The 23,992-nt window shown below is 39.8% G+C and overlaps 1 protein-coding gene across 7 annotated transcripts in view; it reads left to right on the forward strand.

Moving 5' to 3' along the window:
- The window catches only part of STIL (STIL centriolar assembly protein), a 39,638-nt gene that overhangs the window by 4,437 nt on the left and 11,209 nt on the right, over positions 1 to 23,992 (forward strand). The window contains exons 1-12 of one of the 7 annotated variants that reach the window (XM_073357781.2): positions 774 to 1,195; positions 1,741 to 1,803; positions 7,072 to 7,179; positions 9,101 to 9,216; positions 9,398 to 9,585; positions 11,845 to 12,092; positions 13,031 to 13,114; positions 13,248 to 13,334; positions 15,365 to 15,512; positions 18,096 to 18,205; positions 19,119 to 19,233; positions 22,860 to 23,945. In XM_073357781.2, coding sequence (XP_073213882.2) covers positions 1,760 to 1,803; positions 7,072 to 7,179; positions 9,101 to 9,216; positions 9,398 to 9,585; positions 11,845 to 12,092; positions 13,031 to 13,114; positions 13,248 to 13,334; positions 15,365 to 15,512; positions 18,096 to 18,205; positions 19,119 to 19,233; positions 22,860 to 23,945 — 2,334 coding nt within the window. In that variant the 5' untranslated portion in view covers positions 774 to 1,195; positions 1,741 to 1,759. The other 6 variants (XM_073357785.2, XM_073357784.2, XM_073357787.2 and 3 more) reach the window with 6 other exon arrangements.

Below are 23,992 nucleotides of genomic sequence, written 5' to 3' on the forward strand. Positions count from 1 at the left end.
AGAAGGATAACCTTAAATGTTTTTAAGGCCCAGCTTGACAATGCCTTGGCTGGGATGATTTAGTTGGTGTTGATCCTGCTTTGAGTAGGAAATTGGACTAGATGACCTCCTGAGGTCTCTTCCAACCCCAGTATTCTATGATAATAATCAATAATCACAGTATTATTTTCTTGCACTTGTTCTGGAGTAGAACGAAACATTATCAGTTTGCTAAAGAAGAGAACATTTTAAAACACAGCCCTTTAATCTCAAAATAAAATTCAAAACAAAGTGGAAACCATCCAGGGCGATTATGGGGGACCCGGGACTGTAAGGAAAACTACTCCATTCTCTGGTTTACCAATGGACCTGTCAATAATCAAAGCATTTCAAAACTCACAATATGAGTTAGCCCCCCCCTTCTTTGTTGCAGGAATAAATTATGTTTCCGGTTGCTGGAAGGTTGAAAAGATCCACCCAGGCCAGAATATGGGTTTAACAAAACCCCAGACAAAAAACGTGCTGGGGACAATTGTGCAAATGAAACTCCCATCTCCAATGTGCCTTTCCCTCTCAGCGAGCAAACCAATCAACCCCTTTGTGCAGTAAGGGTTCCAGAGTGGTACCTTCCCCCCCATCCTGCCCCTCACGCCTACTCAATATCCTCACATTCGAGGCTTCCTAGGGTGAGAGGGGTCCCGTGTAAACGCTGTGGGAGTGTTTGGGTTTCTTAAGCTCATGCTCAAATAAATTGGTTAGTCTCTAAGGTGCCACAAGTACTCCTTTTCTTTTTAGGGGGTGTGTGTCTCTTTAAAACTCTAACCTCGGCCAACTCGCCGGTTGCTGTGGCATCCAAACCACGCCTCCATCCCCGTCCCCAACCAGTGCGCCTGCGCAGTAGCGCTCGCTCGCTCTCTCTCTCTCTCGGGTGACCGTTTAAAGCGGTAGCGTTTTTAAATCCCCCTTCGCTTGCGCGCGCCGGGCGGTTGATTGCCCGGGGTGTCAACTGATTGGCCGAGGGGGGGAGTGGAAACGGCGTGCTGATTGAGCGACCGCAAAAAGAAGTGGGCGGAGTGCAAGCTGCGCCTTCTGATTGGGCTAGAGGGCCGGGCCGGGCGGGGCGGGGCGCGGCGCTCATTGTTTGCAGGGCGTTGGAGGGGCGGGAGGCTGGCGGTGCCGCCGTTGGAGCCGCCACAGGCTGAAGGGCCCGGCCCAGGTGAGTCCGTTACCGAGCTCCCCACCTGGACCCGCGGCATTGCCTCTGCTTGCGGCGGGGGGAGGGCCCCGTCCGGGGGCTCGGCGGGCGCTCCCCAGCCCGGTGTGGGGTGGCTGGGGACCGTGGGAGCTGCGGGCGCTGGGGTCTTGGCCCGCGGATCTGCTGGCCTCCCGGGGGGGCTAGGATGAGGGGATGCCAACCCCCCAGCTACAGCTAGCTCCCGGTCCGGGGCCCTCTCCCCCGGCCTGGTCCTGCGCGGGTGCCCGCACGCGGGGTGCGGGTGTACAAGTTGGGCTGACTTTATTCGCGCGTGGGGGGGGGGGTCACGTCTAGGCTGTGGTGGATTCACATGTCAGTCTTAGTAGCCCTGTCAATGACCTGGTACCATCCTTCGGCTGGTTATCCGCTCTGATGTAAATCAGTTCTTGATGTGAAGATGTGATGTGTGCGGTTTGTTTGTTATTTGTGTTACTGTAGTGCCTTGGGGCCCTGACCCATGACTAGGGCTCCTTTCTTTAATTTTCTTTCTTCTGTTTTCCTGGCAGGGGGTCGAAATCTGCAGTCATGGAGGCTATTTCTGCTGTTTCAGATCACCAAATAGATCCTAGGTATCTGCGCCTCTGTAGAGAAATTACTTTATGGAAAGCTCTTGATTTTAATATTTTTCCTTACCAGGAAAAGCACTCAAAGAAAGCACTAATCTCTCGATTCTTGGGACTACAAATAACACAACTTTATTACGTCTGCAATGAATGATATGCCCTCATGTATTATATGCATTACAGTAGTGCCCGGAGACCCTAATTACGATTGGGAGCCCCCTTGTCCAGGTTGATGCACAAATAGACTTTAAATGGCAGCCTCTTCTCTGAAGATGTTACAATTTAAGGCCCTGTTCTGCTGTTTGATCCGTGCAGGTGGGTCCCTGTGCCTCCACAGAGCCTAATCCTTACAGGTCAGCTTTCACCTTTGGGCCCTAAATATTGTAGTTAGTGAGAGTTCTTATGTTTAAAATGACTAAGGGCATGGCTACACTGGAAACTTCAAAGCGCTGCTGCAGGAGCACTCCTGCGGGAGCGTTTTGAAGCGCAAGTGTGGTTGCTTCTGAGCGCTAGAAGAGAGCTCTCCCAGTGCTCCTGGTAATCCACGTCCATGAGGGGATTAGCTCGGAGCCTGTCCACACTAGCTCTTTAGAGCACTCAGACTTGCCGCGCTCAGGGGGGTGATTTTTCACACCCCTGAGCCAGCAAGTTAGAGCGCTATAAAATGTAAGTGTAGACAAGCCCCGAGTTTGGTGACCCATTTAGCTTTGCCCTTAAAGACCAGGACTTGTTAGTAACAGTGTATAGAAGGAGTGGGGAAGGGTGTGTCTGTGTCATATTTATTTGTTCCCAGCTTATTTTTTCTCATTTTAGCTGGTGGAATTTTTACATGTTGGAGAAGTTCAGTCCATACTTGCACAACATTTGTGCATAGGAGAGGGATACAACTTCTATAGTTATATCCAGTCCATTCACCTGCAAGTGTAGGATGATCCAGGTAGTGTACGTTTTTTTTGACTGCTTGGTCCGCTAACCATAACTTTTTGTTTATATAAAAAAAAAAAACTTAGTTGAGAATTGGGCTCCATCATTATTAAATACCCATTGAAAGCTGTGTATGGAGTCCATTTTCTAGTACACAGGTGTGATGTTACAGAAACCATCACGACTCAAATCCTAGTATGCATCTAAGCAGTGAGGCAAAGATTCAATAAAGGTTGAAACTGATTTTTGTTGTTGTTAGTTATAAAGTTTTGCTTATTTCTGATTGCTATGGAAGGTAGTGAGACTTGAATGTGGAGAGACTGGGAGCTTGACAAAGCAAGATGGGGAGAACTTTTCATGCATAGTGACAGGTAAGGGGTAGAACAGGAGAGAAGGCATAGAGATAAGATGACAAATGACACTACTTGGACAAACAGAATTCAGTACTACAGAGGGCTTCTTAAGAAAAAAACATTAAGATTTTAAAGTTGCTGTTAGTGGCCTCCCTTAGAAGTAGCACCTCTAAATAAATAGTGGGAAACAATGGTGAGGAAGTTTTGCAGTGGTGTGCTACTTCTTTGGTGAACGTAGGACCTCAATCTCCAGAGGTCTCAAGCTATTGCCTTTCACCAGTGTGGCCACTGTTGAATTCCTGTCTCTTTTTCCATCCCTTGCTATGTATGGAATATTCTCCCTATATTGGTTGAGCAATCCACCATCATGTTGTTCCAGACTGTTATGGAAGAAGTTAATCTCTGCAGTGCCTATAGTGCTGCCCACTTCTTATTTACAATGTCACCAGAAAGTGAGAACAGGCATTCACATGGGACTTTTGTATCTGGCATTGCAAGATATTTACATGCCATATATGCTAAACATTTCGTATGCCCGTTCACGCTTCGGACACCATTCCAGAGGACATGTTTCCATGATGACGCTTTTTTTTAAAAAAAAAAAAAAAAAGCATTAATTAAATTTGTGACTGAACTCCTTGGGGAAGAATTGTATGTCTCAGTCTCTGTTTTACCTGCATTCTGCCATATATTTCAAGTTATAGTAGTCTCCAATGATGACTCAGCACATGTTCATTTTAAGAACACTTTCACTGCAGATCTGACAAAACGCGAAAAAGGTACCAATGTGAGATTTCTAAAGATAGCTACAGCACTCGACCCAAGATTTAAGAATCTGAAGTACTTCCAAAATTTAAGAGGGATGAGCTGTGGCGCAAGCTTTCAGAAGTCTTAAGAGAAAAACTCTGATGTGTAAACTACAGAACCCAAACCACCAAAAAAGAAAATCAACCTTCTGTCGGCAGCGTCTGACTCAAAGGATGAAACTGAACATGCATCGGTTCACGCTGAATTGGATTGTTATCGAGCAGAATGCGTCATCAGCATGGACATATGTCTTCTGGAATGGCGGTTGAAGCATGAAGGAACATGTGAATCTGTAACGCATCTGGCATGTAAATATCTTGCGACACCATCTACAAAAGTGCCATGTGAATGCTTGTTCTCGCTTTCAGGTGACATTGTGAACAAGAAGCAGGCAACATTATCTCCTGCAAATGTAAACAAACTTGTTTGGCTGAACAAGAAATAGGACTGAGTGGATTTGAAGGCTCTAAAGTTTTACATTGTTTTATTTTTAATGACCATTATTTTTTGTACATAATTCTACATTTGCGAGTTCAGCTTTCATGATAAAGAGATTGTACTACAGTACTTGAAAAATACTGTTTCTTTTGTTTTTTACAATGCAACTATTTGTAATCAGAAATAAATATAAAGTAAACGCTGTACACTATGTATTCTGCACTGCAGTTGAAATCAATATATTTAGAAATGTAGAAAACATCCAAAAATATTTAAATAAATGGCATTCTCTTATTAACAGTGCAATTAATTGCACGATTAATTGCAATTTTTTTAATCACTTGACAGCCGTAATAAAAATTTATGATTTTTTTTAATTCTTTTTATTTAAAAACCAATTTAAAATTAATCTTAAAATTAGGCTTTAACAGAAGTTGTTAAACTTTTTTCTATTAAAATAATTTAAATTTAAATATGCAAAATAATATTAAGCAGTACATGTTTGCTGCCAAGTTTTAAAGAGTCAAACCACTGAACTGTTGGAAGTCACTAGCTAAACTCCTGGTACTGGAGTACCAGCTTCTGACAGCAGTTGGCTCTTCTGCAAGTACAGAGAGAATATTTCTTCATTTTAGTTTGTTCTGTTCCATGCCTAGTTCATTTAAAAATTAAGAAACCAATTGGGAGTTAGATAAAGCAGGAAAGTATGTCTCTTCTTCCAGTCTAGGAATAAAAACTAGATGTGAGGGGAGAAGATCTAGCTCTAAAATCTTGAAGGAACTGGGGACCAGAAACAATCAGTTCAGTTCACTAACTACAGCTAATACTGCCTTTGTTTAATCAGCTTTCAATGCAAAGCATTGCTGACAAATTTTTCTTTTGTCCAGCGCGCTTAAGTCCATTTTATGTAATCAGAACATTTAAGACGTTGTTTGTGTGCATTTTTAATTGTTCTGAATTTCCATTCAAATAAAGCTAGACATAATCACAAGTAAGAATTTACCATCTAGCAATAAGAGATGCATCCTTCACCATTTTCTAATATAATACAAAATATAACAATTAAAAATCTTAATAAAGATAAGTTAACATGTATAATTTTTTAAATAAATGTGCATAGATATAGCGTATCCTGACGGTTAGCAAAAAGAAGCATTACATTTAATGTAAAGACTATATTTAGTTGCATATCAACATGTTTTAATGGTTACCAACCAATAAGAATCAACCTTTCTTTAGGAAAAATAACTAAAAAGTACAAATGTAAAACACAAATTAAAACTGATGGTTTTAAATCAAGGTTTCCTGCTTTCTAATTCAAATGTTTAAAATCTTCTTTTGATTTAAATCAAACTAAATTGGACTGCTCACATGTTTGTTATTAAGCATCTTTATAAGTTTTTGTGGGATTGGGCCCTTAATTTTTAAAGGAATACCTACCGGTTAATTTTTTAATCTAGCATTTCCTTATCTTAGCTTATTTTTAACACTGACAGGATATTAATCTACTTTTCACTATTTATGTTGTTTGTCCTCTCAAGTAAAATGTAACCAATGGACAAATCAGTTTTACTTTTACATTTTACCTATCTAGGTACTTATGTGGTCTGCAACACTCATAACTGGGTGCTTTTGTGTCTAATTCACTTTCTGAAGTGCAGTGTTTGGGTTGTAAACAATACAGGGAAATATTAGTCCTTAATTCAACAAGACTGTTTATTAAATTTTTAAAAAACAATTTCTGTGAGCTTGTTGGGCGTTGCAACTTTAAAAAAAAAATTTAAATTGACTGACAGCATTCTTTTAATGAGAACCAATCCTCCATCATAACCAGCATGTGAGACAAGTGAGTGGACTGAGGTAGGGCATGAGAATAGAGAAATCTCTTTCCCATGGCAACTAAGTGTTCAGAAAAAGAAGTCCGTAAAGTAAAAGGAAATAAGAAAAAGTAACTTGACAGAGTTTAGGCAGTGCTGTGTGAGGCAGATTTAAATGTATATTTTTGATTAACGTAAAATATTTTAAGGAAGTCCTGAGTTGGTCTTTAGTCAAATATCAGCAGTGGGTTATGAACTGTATTATATGGATTACTAAAAGATTATTTCTGTCAACTTGGAGAAATCTTAAAATAAAATTTGTAAGGCTTCGTTAAGAAATTTGAATGGCTACAGTTTCTTAGCATCTTTTGAGTCCTGTTTGTGGCTGTGAACTTGGATTTCTCTGGTCACAACACTCACAGCAATACTCTTTCTGTGTGATATGCTGTTTGACTTCAGATATAATTACGTTTCTTTAAATATTCTTCAAAACATGCTGCTTTTTAATGGAGCAAATCCCTATGTAAAACTATCAAGAAAACTGGAAATACGACCTTTTGGCAAGTTTTTTCTTAATCTGAATTTAAAGTGAGCTGAAAATCACTTATTTCCTGGTATGTCTTATTCTTTCCAATGTTTTATCTAGAACAGCTTCATTTCCCAAGCTTTATCTAAAAATAATTAGTGCCTTCGCATTAACACCTAACACTGTATGAAGGAACTGTAGCAATTAGCCCTTTAAAATGGCAAAATAAATGAAAATCTCATCTTTTCCGTTTCATAGGAAAAGTTTCTGCTTCACTATTTTGACATTCTTAAAAGAAATGTTGGGTTTTTTTTGTTTTTCTTCATCTTCTGGCCCCCAACCCAAACTGAATAAAGTGCAGCTAAAAAGATAAGGCTTAATATATTTCTGATTATTTTTTATTTTGCAGAATTGCTTCAAGCAGGATGGTACCATTCAGTTTTCCTCTATCAAAATGTGCACTTTGGGATCCAACACCTGTGGGAGATGTTATTGGCACACACATCAGTTATTACAGGTATGAGTAAGACTAGTTTCTCTTCGAGATACAAATATTTAAAGTAGAAGGGGCTCTTATGAGTATGTGCAGAACAATATTCCACAAGTTACGTCCTGGTATGGCATACTACTCTTTCAACCCTGTTAGACTGTTCCAAGATCAGTTAATCATGTGTGGACTGTATAAAGCTTTGAGTTTTATTGTGCTGAGGAAGATTAACCATTGTAAGGATCTGTTCATCCTTTACGTGTCCACAGACAGAGAGGATTTTGATTTCCCTAACCCCACCCCTGCAAAAGCAACTCTGTGCTGGAACTCTACAGCATCTCAGGGTGGGGCTGCAAGGAAGGGCTGTCGACAGCATCTGTTTCTCCAATGCAAATATCCATGTTTGTTTGTTTTAGTCAGAAGCACTAAGTACTTGTCTTCTCTGCCTGCCCTCGTGGGGACAGAAAAGGGGTTTGCTTAACGCTGCATCACTTCCATGTTTTTAGTAGGAACTGTCCTCCCAGAGAGGCAGAGAAACAATGGGGAGGAAATCACAGTGAGAGCAGTATAAATATCTAGCTAGAGGGTTTCTTCCCTCTGAAGGATTGGGGAGTCCCTTCCTTGTGGATCAGCACAATCAACAGGATTGAGAGGCCCCTATGAAAAATATCTGCCCCTCAAGGGAGAAGGTGGAAGAAAACTATAAGGTACAAAGATGATGGCAAATCTCTTGTTTCTATGGGCTAGTTGTCCTCTGCCGGCACATGTCTGCTTTGTCAGGATCACTCTTTCCTGCAAATGCCAAAATGCTGAACTAAGTTCAAAACTCAACCTGGAAATCCTAATTAAGTAAAATGTTTACAATCCTGTTAACATGTCAAAAGTTTTTTGACAAATGTTCTCTTCAAAATAAGTCAAAAGGCAAATCCTGGCCCTCCTCAGTTCCTCGGGCCTTGTGTGTCAGACCTGGCATTGGGGCATGTTTGCACTGGCGTGCCCTTCAGAATAAAACCTGCGACCCTCATGATTTAAGAGGGTCAGATGGTAAACAGGGTGTGAAAAAGTTTGATTATTCAAACAAAGTCCATTAACATTAGGAGAGGGAAAAATCCTGCAACTCAACAGTGCAACAGCAGAGCGAATACCCTTTTACTAGCCAGGGGTGAGTACTAGTTGAAGACAACATGTCAGACTTCTGGGCAGCCTAGAGATGCTATGGGAGCTTCAACAAGAAGATTAAATGTAGATAAATGCCTGTCAGTGATGGAAAAATGTTCTTTTAATGGAGGATTAATCAGATTTGTACAAAACCTTCTGTGAAGTTAAGCATTGAACAAAGTGACGCATAGTGTACAAGGGGCATTGCAGTAGTTGATAGACCTGATCCTTTTCAGTTGGCTAGGCTGTACTTTTGTTACACCTTTACCCTTTATGGATTTTTCTCACAGTATTCCTGAACCCTTTACAGGGTAGTTCTAAAATAGACATTCATTGGTTAAAAATGTATGTTAAAGACTTACATTTTAAGTCTTCCCTAACCATGACCAGGTAGGATTTGGGACACGCATTATAACATTCTCACAGACCACTTCAGTCTACCGTCATCTCTCATCCTTATGTTCTTTACAGACAGCTCACGGTCAAACTAGACATGCAGCTTCAAGCTAAAAAAATTTCTAAGGGGCTTATTGCACCTAGATTCTACTATTCTTCCTTTACTATAATATCCAAATCTCTTCCTGTTTAGGGCATGGGATTGTTTCATTGTAGTAAAATATTGGTTTATTCTTTGAAGTAGTTTATTCAGGACAAAAGATTATATATATTAAAACTTCCTAAGTATACCTAAAATATTCTTGTTTATATAATATACCTAGAAATCATTGTTAATGTAGTTATTAAACACATTCATTGTCTTTTCTCCTCTTTCCCCCCCCACCCCCCGGCCCAGAAATCCCAAACTATTGATGATGGAGAAGGCTCTTCGTCTTGCCTATCGCCATGCTAAGCAGAGTGAAAGAAAGTTCTTTTCCTGTTTTTTGCTCGGGACTCTTGCAGTGGATGAAGGTAACTTTTTTTTTTTTTTTAACCTACATGAATGTTTTATTAAATCATTTGTCACTGGCTTTCTTCTTTCTGCATTTCTGGTGATTGAGCAAGCCTCGGTCAATGAACTGAACTTGGTGGTTTTGGTGTGAAAGATACAGTATACTTCTCCACATCCACTCTTATTTTTTCCTCCCCCCAGACGATGAAGGTGTATCACTGACAATAGACAGATTTGATCCTGGTCGAGAAGTAACTGATGGTTCAGAGAAAGTCCCCACAGCACCTCTTCCTGGAGACTTTTTGATTCCATGTACAATTAATGCTTGGGGATCTTCCTCCGGAGATGTTGTAGTGCACAATTCTGAAGACTTCAACTCCGCTTTTAAGGTAAGCCACTCCTAGCAACTTTCTTATCTCTTAAAACAGTGACACAGAGAGGAGACTAGATGGCTTTCAGTATCTAAATCCAGACCAGAAGAGGAAAGACCAGAAGGCTACCATTTAATGGCCTATGTGAAGTGAGCTGTTCTCAGTCCACATCATGATTGTCACCAATAAGCTCCTTTATTGGCAGTCTCAGTAGAAATTCCAAAGACAAAATAAGCATGAAGACAAAACTCCTTTTTGCTCCTAGCTGAAACTCTCTCCCAGAATGGTGGGATAATATGGGGAGAGCTTGCTCTGTTGATGATGCCAAATCATTCTTGTGAATAATTATTTCAGTTTGCAAGGCAATATTCAACAGTAAATTCTCTTGAAATCAAAAGATCCGCAAAGTGCCCCCCAAAAAACCAAAACCATCCAGACCCTACACCCTCTTTATCGGTTGATTTACAGCATATAAAGACAGTCATGCATAATTTGGGTGGATTTTTTGTTTATATATAAATCAGGAACATCAGTTCTTTTAGCCCCGCCTACAAAAAGCCAAAGGGAAGTAAAGAACCCTCTTTGGGTATGTCTAAACAGCAACTAGACACCTGTGGTTGGCCCTTGCCAGCCAACTCGGGCTGTTTCATTGTAGTGTAGACTTCTGAGTTCCGGTATTCTCCTACCTTGCAGGGCCCTAGAGCCCGGGCTGCAGCCCGAGCCCTCAAGACTACACTGTAATGCAACAGCCCCGTGAAGCTGAGTCAGCTGGCACTGGCCAGCCGTGGGTTTTTCATTGCAATGTAGGCATACCCTTTGTTGCTGGAGAAACCTGAAATAATTACATCGCAAGAGACCGCAAGATAAGCTGCAGCTTTCCAAACCTTCAGTTATGATAGGACAGGATATCTAGTTACACTGATTAGTTTTCCGGTTTTGAGAATTGTATTTCAAACTGTATTTCAAACTGATTTCAACTGAAGTCTGAGAGCTAATCTTAAATTTCAGTCTGTTAGGATTTTTTTTTATCCTTCTCTAGTTCTCCAGTTGGTCCTTCAAGCAAAATGAGTAAGGCAAGCCATGATGATGTTGGTTTTTTTCCCCATGGTTTAAAAAATAAAGCAGAAAAATACCTCATTCTTTTTTGCATCAAAAGGCATAGTAATAGGCATAAGCAATAAGTTTCTCTGCCGTTCATCTTTAAAGAAATAATGTTCCTTTGCTTGAAGCTGAACACATGCTTAAGTCTTTATAAGATCAGACCCCAAGACAGGTTTGTATGATTGGTTTAGGACCCAGTTAATTTAAAACAAAAATGTTAGGAATTCTTTGGTAGGGCAAGTTGCACCTTGTATGGTTTGTGCAGCTTTTAATACACAAAGTATTGAGAGAGTTATCTGGACTATGAACAACATTAAAATGTTGTTGTGTAGAAACCGTATACCAGTAACTACAGAGATGGTAAGTAAACAAAAAATTAAGTTACATAGATAACTTGTGAAGTAATGTGGTAAACTCACAAGAGTATGTGTGTAAATAGGCTATTACTTGTAAACAAATGTAAATCTAGTAGGCTTTACAGCTGAACCAATTTCCTTTTCTACAAACTGTATAAATGGGAGCTGTACATCTTTAAATATTTTAAGCCTAGCTTAAGTTAAACCTTCCTTGCCAAACTCTTCTGGGAGAGAAGGGATATTTGTTTTCTCCAAAGGGGATGCTTCAGTAAGTATAGCTGCTGTTCAAGGAAGCAGAGGATCTGGGGCAGCTAAACATTTTTTTCCTGCTACTCTTGCCCTGTGACTGTATTTATAGGGTGGTTTTTCATATCTAGAAAAAGCAATTTATGTTCCATTGAATAATCTCCTTGTGGTGACACATCCTTTTGTGTTATGCAGATTTCTTGGATGCAAGCAGTTGTCCTGTTGCTCGGATTTTTAATGAACTAATTCTTGGACCCTCCGTTTGCCCTTGTAGATTTTTGTGTTCCAATTTAACATAACTAACTACGCATTTTCATATATCTATATAATATGAGAGAGAGAGCTATATATAGAGAGATATATAATGGATGCATTTCCTATTACTATTCACTATGTTCAATATAGTCATGAGCTGTTTGAAGAAGGGGCCGATTCTTTGTGTTTAAACAATGCCTGGCACAATGTTGGCCCTGATTCATGACACAGGCACCTAGGCATTACTGTAATATACCTATTGTCATGTATAAATTAGGTGTATAAAGACTAATTTCAGCAATTTTTTTGCATATCCTAGGGACTTCAACACAGTTTATGCAGTAGAGACTCTTTGGATCTTTCCAGACTGCTCACCATAAGAGTTCACATTACTTCAGCAGAGAACATGGACAACCTAAACTTTGATTTTCACTGGGCAGCTGTTACTATAACAAATGCTTTAGAATACACGCCTGTGAAATCTGTCCCAATTATTCCTACAGCCCTAGCAAGAAACTTGAGTGGTCATATGAATATTGCACAGGTTCAGGGGACTTATAAATGTGGGTAAGTTAAAACTTTCAGGCATGAAGTGCTGGTCAGTTGAATGTCCTAGGATCAGTTAGGTGGTACAAGGAAATTATCTTCCATTAGTGTCAGTGTCTCAGGCTTCCTGCTTCCTCATAAAGACAGCTGAAGTATAAAGAATATTATTTCTGATTTAGCTTTCAGTATCTTGAATTAGAAGGAGTTTACACGGGGAGCTGGTCCTCCTGGAACAGGAATCTGGGGACATTCTGCACCATTCTATTCAACTAGAGCTCTTGGTTTTGACTTTAGTAGGGGACAGATCAGTCTACAGGAGGAAAAAGAAAAACAATTTATAGATAGTTTTATTAGCTTTAAAAACAGTCTGCAGTTTTTTAGATTATCGTATAAATAATATCAGTGCTAGACCCAGAAGTGACAATCAGGCCGTTTCATTCCAAGCTCACCGATCTTAAAAGTATTTGTAAGTACTCACAATAAGATAACATTAGAAACTCTTCATTTTGTCTGATTGTTATATTGTTAATTGGATGCACTGGGAACTTCATTTATGATCTACATCAGAAAATAAAGTAGTTTAAGCCTTCAGTGCTGTCAGGATTTTTGTCCTGGATCTTTGACCATTTAAAATGTATATTTTTATTTTATTTTCTCCTAACCTCCTTCTTTTATGACTTAAAATTTGACACATCTTACTACTTTTCTGGGTTCATCAGAGCAACCAATATATTAAGCTGACTGTAGTGGCTTCAGTAACAGCTTGGTGGGTTGTTGATAGCTAGGAAATAAGCTTGGGAATATCCATTCTTTCCCAAGACATGAGTACTTCTGCCACCTGAAGCCTTCACAGAGCATCTTCTGAAAACACACTTTCAGCACAGGATTTTCTTCTTACCTTAAATGTTGTTCTGGACTTCCTCAGTCCTAGAACAAACACTTAACCTATTATGTTCCAGATACCTTACAATGGACCAAACCCGAAAACTACTTCTGGTGCTGGAATCTGATCCCAAGGCTTATGCTTTGCCGTTGGTTGGAATGTAAGTATTTGGTTAGTTTTGTATAATGCCTTTTCCTGATGTTTCTATAGTTTTGTCATGTACTTGGGTGAGTGTTTAGTGAAGGATATAACAAATCCATTTCTAATGGTATGTTTTTTCCTCTTCCCTTTAGTTGGTTGAGTGGCATCACTCATATATACAATCCACAGGTCTGGGCCTGCTGCCTGCGTTATTTGTTCAGTTCTTCAATTCAAGAAAGGTAAATGACTTAAACTTTATTTGATAAACGTCTTGTCTGAGCTACTTAACATGGGATGCTGTGGAAAACTTGCTTTTGGTTTGATCATGTGCACCCCTTCATGGACTGTTGGCTCTATATAAGTGTAACTGGGTGACATTGTGAGGCCTGTGCTAGTTAGGAAGTTTGACTAGATGATGTAATGGTCTCTTTTGACCTTAACATCTATTAATATAAAAATAAATCACTAATGTTCCTAATATAAATTTCAGAAAATTGGCAAATTGGGTCAGTATCTGTCTAATGACTTTTGGGAGGGGGAGAATAGGTGTTAGTTTTTAAAATGGAGGAATATGCCTCCCAGGTTGTTGTATTTTGGTTTCTTTTGTTGTTGTTTTTTTCCTGACTCTTAGGGCAGCTGATCTCTTCTCTTCTTCTCCTTTCTACTCCCCTCTTCAAAACAGACATTATTTTAACAGTTCCTAGTACTTTTTTCTTGTGTACCAATTTTTGGTTGATCTTCTCCTGTTGTCTGCCTTTTTTTAACTCCTGTTGTCCTTTCCTGTCCCATATTCTTCCAAGAACTTCAAAGCAAGCATTGACTTCTAGTGCTGGGGGTCTTAACATTAGCAATACACACCTGTTAGCTATTTGTCATGGGTAGTGTTTTTTCCTAATCCTTGTGGGATCGAGTGCCACTGTGTTCCAGTGGGTTAAAAATTGCACTACATGATTAAATGCCAAGAATATAGTTCTGTGACCTGTTTGTACCAGTCATTAAAATTAGAATTTATTATTGCCCTGAAATTAAACTTGAAAAACACAGTTTGTCATTATCTGCCCCTGAAGTATGGTGACCAGACAGCAAATGTGAAAAATTGGGACAGGGTGGATGGTAATAGAGAGCCTATATAAGAAAAAGACCCAAAAATCCCTACTGTCCCTGTAAAATCGGGACATCTGGTCACCCTACCTTGAAGGAACACAGTCAACTTACAAATAGATACAAGTAACACTTGTCGTAAATATGAACTGTCTGAAATTTTGTAACGGTAACATCTATAATTACTTAAACTGAAAATTTAGAGGAAGATTTTGCTATCCATTTTGCTTACTCTTTGTATTTGACTGCACTTCATATAGTGCACTCTTTCTCTGTATAGTCAAGTTAGCAAGGGGGTAAACTGTCTAACCAAAAAGACCTTTAGACATTCAATGGGGGAGAAAATTAACTTTATTATTATTTTTTTTTTTTTTTAAATCAGGATGCCCTGATTTAAGGGTGCTATATCACTTAATGGAATTTTGACATTAGCCACGTCAAAATTTTGACTTTCCCTCTTGATTGTCTTTGCTCACTTCTCACAAACGTTTTTTAAAAAAAAAGCCAACCTTCAAATGAAATAGTTTTCAAATATTGTGAGAGTAAACTGTACTGTTACCTTCCAAATCTACATAACTCTTTTCATTGTTCTTGATCTTGGGTTTATTTGTTTCAAATGCTGAATTGGACTAAAACATCCAGTGTTTCTCAGCTGTAGAAAATGTTAGTATATTATAGGATTAAATTATCCTCCTCCCCAAACCTTCATTTCAGTATTTTCAATAGAAGAGCTCTACTGAATATGTAGAAACAATTGAAATGCTTTAAAATGGAGGTTCACTGCTTGAATTTTAGAAGCAACCTAGCAATCAGCTAAGATGCTACAACACTGGACCCTAAAGCGCAGCAGTTCTGTCTTGACATCTGTTCTGTGAATGAGTTCCTCCGTTTAGGATGCTAAGTAATCTAAAATGGTTTGTTTATTAAAAAACTCAGTCTCCTTACTGTTCTCCTCTCCATATACAGCGTCCATGAAAGGTCTAATTGTTTTTGTATACAGTTCCATACAGAACTCAGCTAAAAATGAGTATTGACATGTATCATCTTGATTAGCCAGTGGTTCCTCATTTGTCAGTGAACCATATAGGCAGTTTAGTTGGCCAACTGGATATTTTCTGTTTCTAAAATACATAAATCTTAATTTTTTTAAAATTATTCTTTTATGTAGGGTTCTTTCAGAGTCTGGGAGTTTCCTTATTGTTCTCTATTCACTGACCCACAAGGCACCAGAGTTTTATGAGTGTCTTCCTTGCAGTGGTCAAACTGAACTAGGATTTCAGCTACTAACAAGTAAAGAAACATTACATCTCTTCAAAGTAAGTGGCTTGGTTGACTAATACATCTTCAAGATTATGTTGTTGTATTTTGATAATTAAAAGCTACATTGTAGCATAAAGTTAGAAATTACTAATGTGACTTCCACGAGCACTATATTTGTGCAACTCTAAATCTAGGTTAATTACAGTAATTTAATTTCCTAACTTATAAGAGACTTAAAACCCAAGATGTCTTACAAACAATTGCTGACTTTGGAACTGTCTAATCATAGTTAGTGCTTAAAAGCCCTCTGCTTATGGACAAACACCAAGAAGTTAACTTGTCATGGCACAACCCATCCTTATGTCTGGTCAACAAAACTCTGGGATGTAACAGGTTTAGAAGGAATATGAGTAATGTTATGACACTAGTTTGTGTGTCCCATGTACATGGTGGAAGAACAATCCTGGCTGCTGCATGATAGTTCTGGAAGGAGTAGTAAATTGTGTTGTCCCACCCCATTCCATTTTCTAGGAACTGAGCAAAAATAGGAAAATGTCAGGAATAGTGACTGGTTTGTGGATTTCTTGCTGTTTTAAAAGTACAACTGCTATCTATGTAAGTACATGAGAGACAAGGTGGGTGAAGTAATATCTTCTATTGGACAACTTCTGTTAGTGAGAGAGACAAGCTTTTGAGGTCAGTCCAGAAGCTGATCCAATAAGATTCTACCTTACCCACCTTGTCTCTCTAATATCCTGGGACCAACACAGCTACAACTACACTGCATACAACAATATAAGTATATCTTCATTGTAATATTTTCAAAGAAATTTAAATTGCATCAGTAGTATCCAGGCTTTTCAGCCTGAGGTCAAGAAAGGGTAAGGGGCCACAATCAATACCTTAACTCTTCCTTGGGCTCAGGCTGGGCTAGTCAAGCTCCTGGCCTGCTCCAAGTAGGGCTCCTACATCCTGGCAGGGAAGTAGGTAGAGGGACAGCCTGAGTTACTGTCTCCTGCAATGCTGAAGGCTGCCAGGAGGGGAATTGCTGAGCAGCTACAACAAAGAAGGGACAGCAGCTCACGAAAGCTTATGCTCAAATAGATTTCATAGATACTAAGGTCAGAAAGGACCATTATGATCATCTAGTCTGACCTCCTGCACAACGCAGGCCACAGAATTTCACCCACCCACTCCTGCGAAAAACCTCTTGCCTATGTCTGAGCTATTGAAGTCCTCAGATCGTGGTTTGAAGACTTCAAGGAGCAGAGAATCCTCCAGCAAGTGACCCGTGCCTCATGCTTCAGAGGAAGGCGAGAAACCTGCAGGACCTCTTCCAATCTGCCCTGGAGGAAAATTCCTTCCCGACCCCAAATATGGCAATCAGCTAAACCCTGAGCATATGAGCAAGATTCACCAGCCAGATACTACAGAAAATTCTTTCCTGGGTAACTCAGATCCCACCCCATCTAACATCCCATCACAGGCCATTAGGCCTATTTACCATTAATATTTAATTACCAAAATCATGTTATCCCATCATGCCATCTGCTCCATAAACTTATTGAGTTTAATCTTAAAGCCAGATAGATCTTTTGCCCCCACTGCTTCCCTTGGAAGGCTATTCCAAAATTTCACTCCTCTGATGGTTAGACACAGTCATCTAATTTCAAGTATAAACTTCCTGGTGGCCAGTTTATATCCATTTGTTCTTGTGTCCACATTGGTACTGAGCTTATAATTCCTCTCCCTCTCTGGTATTTACCCCTCTAATATATTTATAGAGAGCAATCCTATCTCCCCTTAATCTTCTTTTAGTTAGGCTAAACAAGCCAAGCTCCTTGAGTCTCCTTTCATAAGACAAGTTTTCCATTCCTCGGATCATCCTAGTAGCCCTTCTCTGTACCTGTTCCAGTTTGAATTCATCCTCCTTAAACATGGGAGACCAGAACTGCACACAGTATTCCAGATGAGGTCTCACCAGTGCCTTGTATAACAGTACTAAAACCTCCTTATCCCTACTGGAAATACCTCTCCTGATGCATCCCAAGTCCACATTAGCTTTTTTCACACGCATATCACATTGGCGGTTCATAGTCATCCGATCAACCAATACTCCAAGGTCCTTCTCCTCCTCTGTTACTTCTAATTGATGCGTCCCCAGATTATAACTAAAATTCTTGTTGTTAATCCCTAAATGCATTGACCCTACACTTCTCACTATTAAATTTCATCCTATTACTCCAGTTTACAAGGTCATCCAGATCCTCCTGTGTGATATCTCTTAGCCTCCAAGGTGCCACAAAGCGCTTTTCTTTTTGTGGATACAGACTAACATGGCTACTACTCTGAAACCTGTCACTATTCATGGCTCACCAGATCTGCCTCTAGGGCTGCAGGGGAAGCAATGGGAGACAGGTGGGGGGCATCATTACTGACTCCCTGTAGTGATGATCCGGCGTCATGCACTTGAGTGACAGATTTGCAGGGCATTGTACAAAGAACTTATCTTTCAGTTGGTAACCAAATACAAATGTTCTTACGTTTTTGATAGCCATTATATAGTACATTGGGGTAGCAGGTTGGATGCCACTGACTTTCTTCAAATTTCATTAATGCAACCCATTATTTAATTTCAGAATGTTGAACCTTCAGACAAGCACCCTATTCAATTTGAGCTGAATGCGGAAAAACAAAATGCAGAAACTGAGTTCTTCAGCAAAGTTTCTATGAACCTTTCCGTTAGAAGGTGAAAATCTCTCAAGTGTCATGTTTATACACAGTCTATTTCCAACATCTGTTGGGTGAAGTTCTTTAACCTATGTTATGCAGGTCAGGCTAGAGGGCCATAAAATGGTCTCATCTGGCCATAAAGTCTATTAATTATGGATCACTTGCACCTTACCTAACTTAATGGCTTTTCATGTAGTAAGGTCTACAAGTTGACCATATGTTTCTAGAGAAACTCTCTTGCATGTACTTACACTAGATAAATTATTGGCATTAAAGGCTTTTTTACACACTTAAGTGGATGTTTCCTAAAATATGTATCTCCTCTTGTGTGCTGTATGACGCTTAGTGTTGGTGAGTTCCAGTTGTCCAAGGAGGAAATCTGTAACAGAAAACTACCTGTATTAGTAAAATGCCTTTTTCCTTATTTGTCAAAGCTGGGAGATGTGCATAGCAGGAATCTTGGATTTTATAACTCTACCTTGTCATCAAAGCTAGTCTCTAACAATAAGATGGCCTTTATTCTGCTTAAAGCTATATTATGTATATGTATTTTTTCCTCAACTCTTCCTTCCCTGTCAGTATCTTACAGTGGGCCTGATAAATCAGTGGCTTAGCTTAAAATGTCATGTGAAATACTTGTATCTGTCAAAGATTCTTTGACTAAAAACTGGATGATAATCCAGAAAGGGATAATTATTTTTTCCACATTTTTTTGTGATCCGTAGATCTTTTTACCATCTGACACTTCCTAGCCAGTCAGGAGAGAGATGTTTATCAGTGGTTCTTCCAAACTGGTAACAGTACTGCTCTGTAGATCTCCTGGTATGGACCACAAGTGAGAAATAGATAATGTTGTTAGGATTAATGCACTCTGTCAAGCGTATCATTCTAAAATAGAAAAGTTACTAAAAGGTCTGGTTTTTTTTTAGTTCTCCTCAAGGCTCCTCCCCCAGCAAATTGTCAGTAAGTGATCATGACTCAGGTGTGGAAGATGAAGATTTATCTCCAAGACCAATTCCAAGTCCTCATCCAGTGAGTCAACAGGTAACTTCAGTTTTTCTATACTGCCTCTCATCCTGGGAATTTATAAACACTATAGATGACTATTTCCTAACTCAAAAAGTGTGGTAGGGGAATTCTGTATTTGACAGATGTATTATACTTCTAACAGATAAAGAGGAAGTGATCAGAGAACTAAAAATTAATGATAGATTTGGTTTAAGTGATCATGACTTTATTCTACTTGTACCATACAAATGCGATCACGTCCAGACCAGTGATATATAAACTTGGTACTTTACTAGGGACAAAAAGAAAAGGAGTACTTGTGGCACCTTAGAGACTAACCAATTTATTTGAGCATGAGCTTTCGTGAGCTACAGCTCACTTCATCGGATGCATACCGTGGAAACTGCAGCAGACTTTATATATACACAGAGAATATGAAACAATACCTCCTCCCACCCCACTGTCCTGCTGGTAATAGCTTATCTAAAGTGATCATCAGGTGGGCCATTTCCAGCACAAATCCAGGTTCTCTCACCCTCCACCCCCCCACACAAATTCACTCTCCTGCTGGTGATAGCCCATCCAAAGTGACAACTCTTTACACAATGTGCATGATAATCAAGTTGGGCTATTTCCTGCACAAATCCAGGTTCTCTCACATCCCCCCAACCCCCATACACACACACACTCACTCTCCTGCTGGTAATAGCTCATCCAAACTGACCACTCTCCAAGTTTAAATCCAAGTTAAACCAGAACATCTGGGGGAGGGAGGTAGGAAAAAACAAGAGGAAACAGGCTACCTTGCATAATGGCTTAGCCACTCCCAGTCTCTATTTAAGCCTAAATTAATAGTATCCAATTTGCAAATGAATTCCAATTCAGCAGTTTCTCGCTGGAGTCTGGATTTGAAGTTTTTTTGTTTAAGATAGCGACCTTCATGTCTGTGATTGCGTGACCAGAGAGATTGAAGTGTTCTCCGACTGGTTTATGAATGTTATAATTCTTGACATCTGATTTGTGTCCATTTATTCTTTTATTTCTTTTATTTTATTTATTCTTTTATTTTATTATTTTATTTCTCTACGTAAAAGAATAAATGGACACAAATCAGATGTCAAGAATTATAACATTCATAAACCAGTCGGAGAACACTTCAATCTCTCTGGTCACGCAATCACAGACATGAAGGTCGCTATCTTAAACAAAAAAACTTCAAATCCAGACTCCAGCGAGAAACTGCTGAATTGGAATTCATTTGCAAATTGGATACTATTAATTTAGGCTTAAATAGAGACTGGGAGTGGCTAAGCCATTATGCAAGGTAGCCTGTTTCCTCTTGTTTTTTCCTACCTCCCTCCCCCAGATGTTCTGGTTTAACTTGGATTTAAACTTGGAGAGTGGTCAGTTTGGATGAGCTATTACCAGCAGGAGAGTGAGTGTGTGTGTGTATGGGGGTTGGGGGGATGTGAGAGAACCTGGATTTGTGCAGGAAATAGCCCAACTTGATTATCATGCACATTGTGTAAAGAGTTGTCACTTTGGATGGGCTATCACCAGCAGGAGAGTGAATTTGTGTGGGGGGGTGGAGGGTGAGAGAACCTGGATTTGTGCTGGAAATGGCCCACCTGATGATCACTTTAGATAAGCTATTACCAGCAGGACAGTGGGGTGGGAGGAGGTATTGTTTCATATTCTCTGTGTATATATATGCAGTTTCCACGGTATGCATCCGATGAAGTGAGCTGTAGCTCACGAAAGCTCATGCTCAAATAAATTGGTTAGTCTCTAAGGTGCCACAAGTCCTCCTTTTCTTTTTGCGAATACAGACTAACACGGCTGTTACTCTGAAACCTGTTACTAGCGACAGTTTCACAAAGCTGAAAACAATTATGAGCCAGATCAGCTGGAGAAAAAACTTAATCAGAAAAATGTGAATAGTAATTGAGAATCATGTAAGAACATCTTACAAGATGCCCCAAAAGTCACGATCACACAAATGAGGAAGAAGACCACTCTGTTTCAAAAACCAACCTGATTTAAAGGAGAATGAAGATAACTGAAAAATAATTGAAGAAAGGGGAAGTTGATAGTTATGAATATAAATCCAAAGTTAGGAATTGGAGAAAATAAGGGAAACAAAGGGAGACCAGGAGAAATTTATGGCCAGCAGAGTTAAGAATAGTAAAGAGGGGTTTTTGTGTGTGGTTTTTTTGTTTTTTTTAAATATACAAAAGAATCCCGACAATGGTATTGTACCATTACTAGATAGAAATGGTAGAATTCTCTATAACAATGCAAAAAAGGCAGACGTGTTCAATAAATGTTTCTGTTCTGTGTTTGGGAGGGAAAACAGATGATATCATCTCATCCTATTGTGGTAATGCACTTTCCATTCCACTAGTAGCTCTGGAGGTTAAAGAAGCTAAAGTTAGATATTTTAAATCGGCAAGTCCAGATAACCAGCTCTTTTAAAACTGTTGGAGGCAAACTGAGGAGCTCGCTGGACCATTAATGTTGATTTTCAATAAGTCTTGGAGCACTGGGGGAAGTTCTGGAGGAAAGCTAATGTTGTACAATTTTTTTAAAAGGGTAAACAGATGTGCTCTAGGAATTATTTTGGGGAAGTTCTATGGCCTGTTATACACGTCAGACTAGATGATCGCAATGTTACCTTCTGGCCTTGGTATCTGATCTCAAAATGCTTTGATAAACAAAGTTTCACCACACCTTTTGGGGAGGTAGACATGAGGTTTTTTTTCTAAGCTTTCTACTTGGTAGCAGAACTGGAGGACCCAAGAATCTTGACTCCAAATTCAGTCTAATCCTTATTGCTGGTAATAAAGTTCCTTCTGATGAAAAACTGTAAAATGCATTAGCACTCGTGAATAGAAACTAGAAACTCTAGTGTTAGGCTTGAACCTGCAGTCTTATAACCTACAGGATAAAGCCAGCTGAACCATATTTGCCCTAGAGTTGTTAGGGAACAGCAGTATCTTCTCCTCTTTGGCAAGGGGAGAGGCAGCAGAAAAACTGACTAAACAGTACATTTCTGGGTGGGAAGATATAACGCTCCCCTTAGTCATCCCCTGTTAACAGGATTGTTTGTTTGTTCTGAATTCTATTCTGTGTTCCTAAAGCTTTTGAATAGGTGCATTTTATAAACTTAAAGAAATACCCAGAAATCAGGAAATACCTAGTCATTCTAGACTTAAGTACACTTACTTAAATTCCCCACTCTAGGGATTTTTTAGCTGCCTGGGCTGGGAATACTGTGAAGGGCACACTCCATCCTGAAAGGGAAGGACCGCGCTACTTGAGCAGTCTTGCAGCTGTTTCTCTCCCAAACACCCAGCCCCCGGAGTAACACACTGACTCTGTTAGACACAACATCCGGGCCTCCATAATGGCTGAAATTTTGCCTCAAAACAGGGCTTTTACATGATTCCTATCTTCCCACTCTTGGCTCCCTATTGCGTATGTTAATAATACCTTGAGCGGGTGGGGAAGAAGTCTTATTGACCAAAAGCAACATTTTTATCTGTTCCATATTTATTTTGGCTAGGAGTGGCAGAGAAGTTGTGCTTCATGTAGATCAGATAAGGTGACATGATGGTTCCTAAGCTAGCTTGACTTCGCTCTTATAACTGTCTCCTATCCAGGTTACTAAGATCCATCCTTCAGTTCCTGAACTCTCCCTTGTCTTTGATGGCAGTTTCATAGAACCGAAACCAATGTCTCAGCCTATGGAGACCATGAATAACAAAAATCAACCACTGCTGGTACCTCAGCCTAATAAAAAAAAGACCTATTCAACAGGACCATTATACCAAAATCAATGCTCTGATAGCCATAAACAAAGCTTCAGCACCCACACTAGACATTCTTCATTGAGAAGGTTACCGAGCCAATTAAACCAGATCATTCCAACTTTAAAACCTAGCAGAGGAAAGCAGCTGCCACTACAGCAACAGTCTAATTGTAGGAGAGTTGGCCTTCAAACAAGAAAGAGTTCTGGATCTTCTTCCTCTTCATCATCCCCTTCCCCTTCAACACCTCGCAGTGGGCCCTCTCCTGATACGTCTGTGCATCAACCCAGGATGTCATCTGAAAGACTTGTATCTAGTCCTGATGGAGCCACACAAAGAAAAGGGGAACCTCCAGCAAGGAGACCCTCAACATCTAATTCCAAGCAGCCTCCTGGTGCCACACAGCCTCTCCAGTACAACTTTGCTTTTTCACCCCAGAACTCAAGAAGACCAACAGAACTGCAGGTGCCTGTCCCTCAAGTGCCATCTTGCTGTCCTGCTAGTGTCTGTAGTTGTCAGCTTCATGGACATATCCAATACAGTTCAACAAATGGTTGGCAAGGACTGGTTAAAATGGGCACCAATCATGCGGAAATCCAATCTGATGTTCCTCAAGAGAGCACATATTCAGTTTTCCATCAAAATGTCACTTGTCCAAATATTTGCTGTAGTCCAATACATACCCCAACTAGTTCTGTAACTCATGGGTACAATGGGAAAATGGGGAATTGTTCTCCCCTTGGTAGCAGCTTATCACCTGGATCAAGACTTGCTTCACATCCAAGCCCTTGCCATCTTCAGTCTGGTGCAGCACATTCAGCATGCACATATGCACCTGCCCCCAAAATGGGATCAGATAATGGAATGATGGGATTATCTCCAGATGCTTACAGGATTCTTACAGAACAGGACAGGCAACTGAAATTACTTCAAGCTCAGGTTTGTTTGGGAGGTTTTCTCCTCTGCCCTCTTACTGATAAATACAC

The sequence above is a fragment of the Lepidochelys kempii genome, chromosome 8 (genome assembly GCF_965140285.1).
Source record: "Lepidochelys kempii isolate rLepKem1 chromosome 8, rLepKem1.hap1, whole genome shotgun sequence".
Classification (NCBI taxonomy): domain Eukaryota; kingdom Metazoa; phylum Chordata; order Testudines; family Cheloniidae; genus Lepidochelys; species Lepidochelys kempii.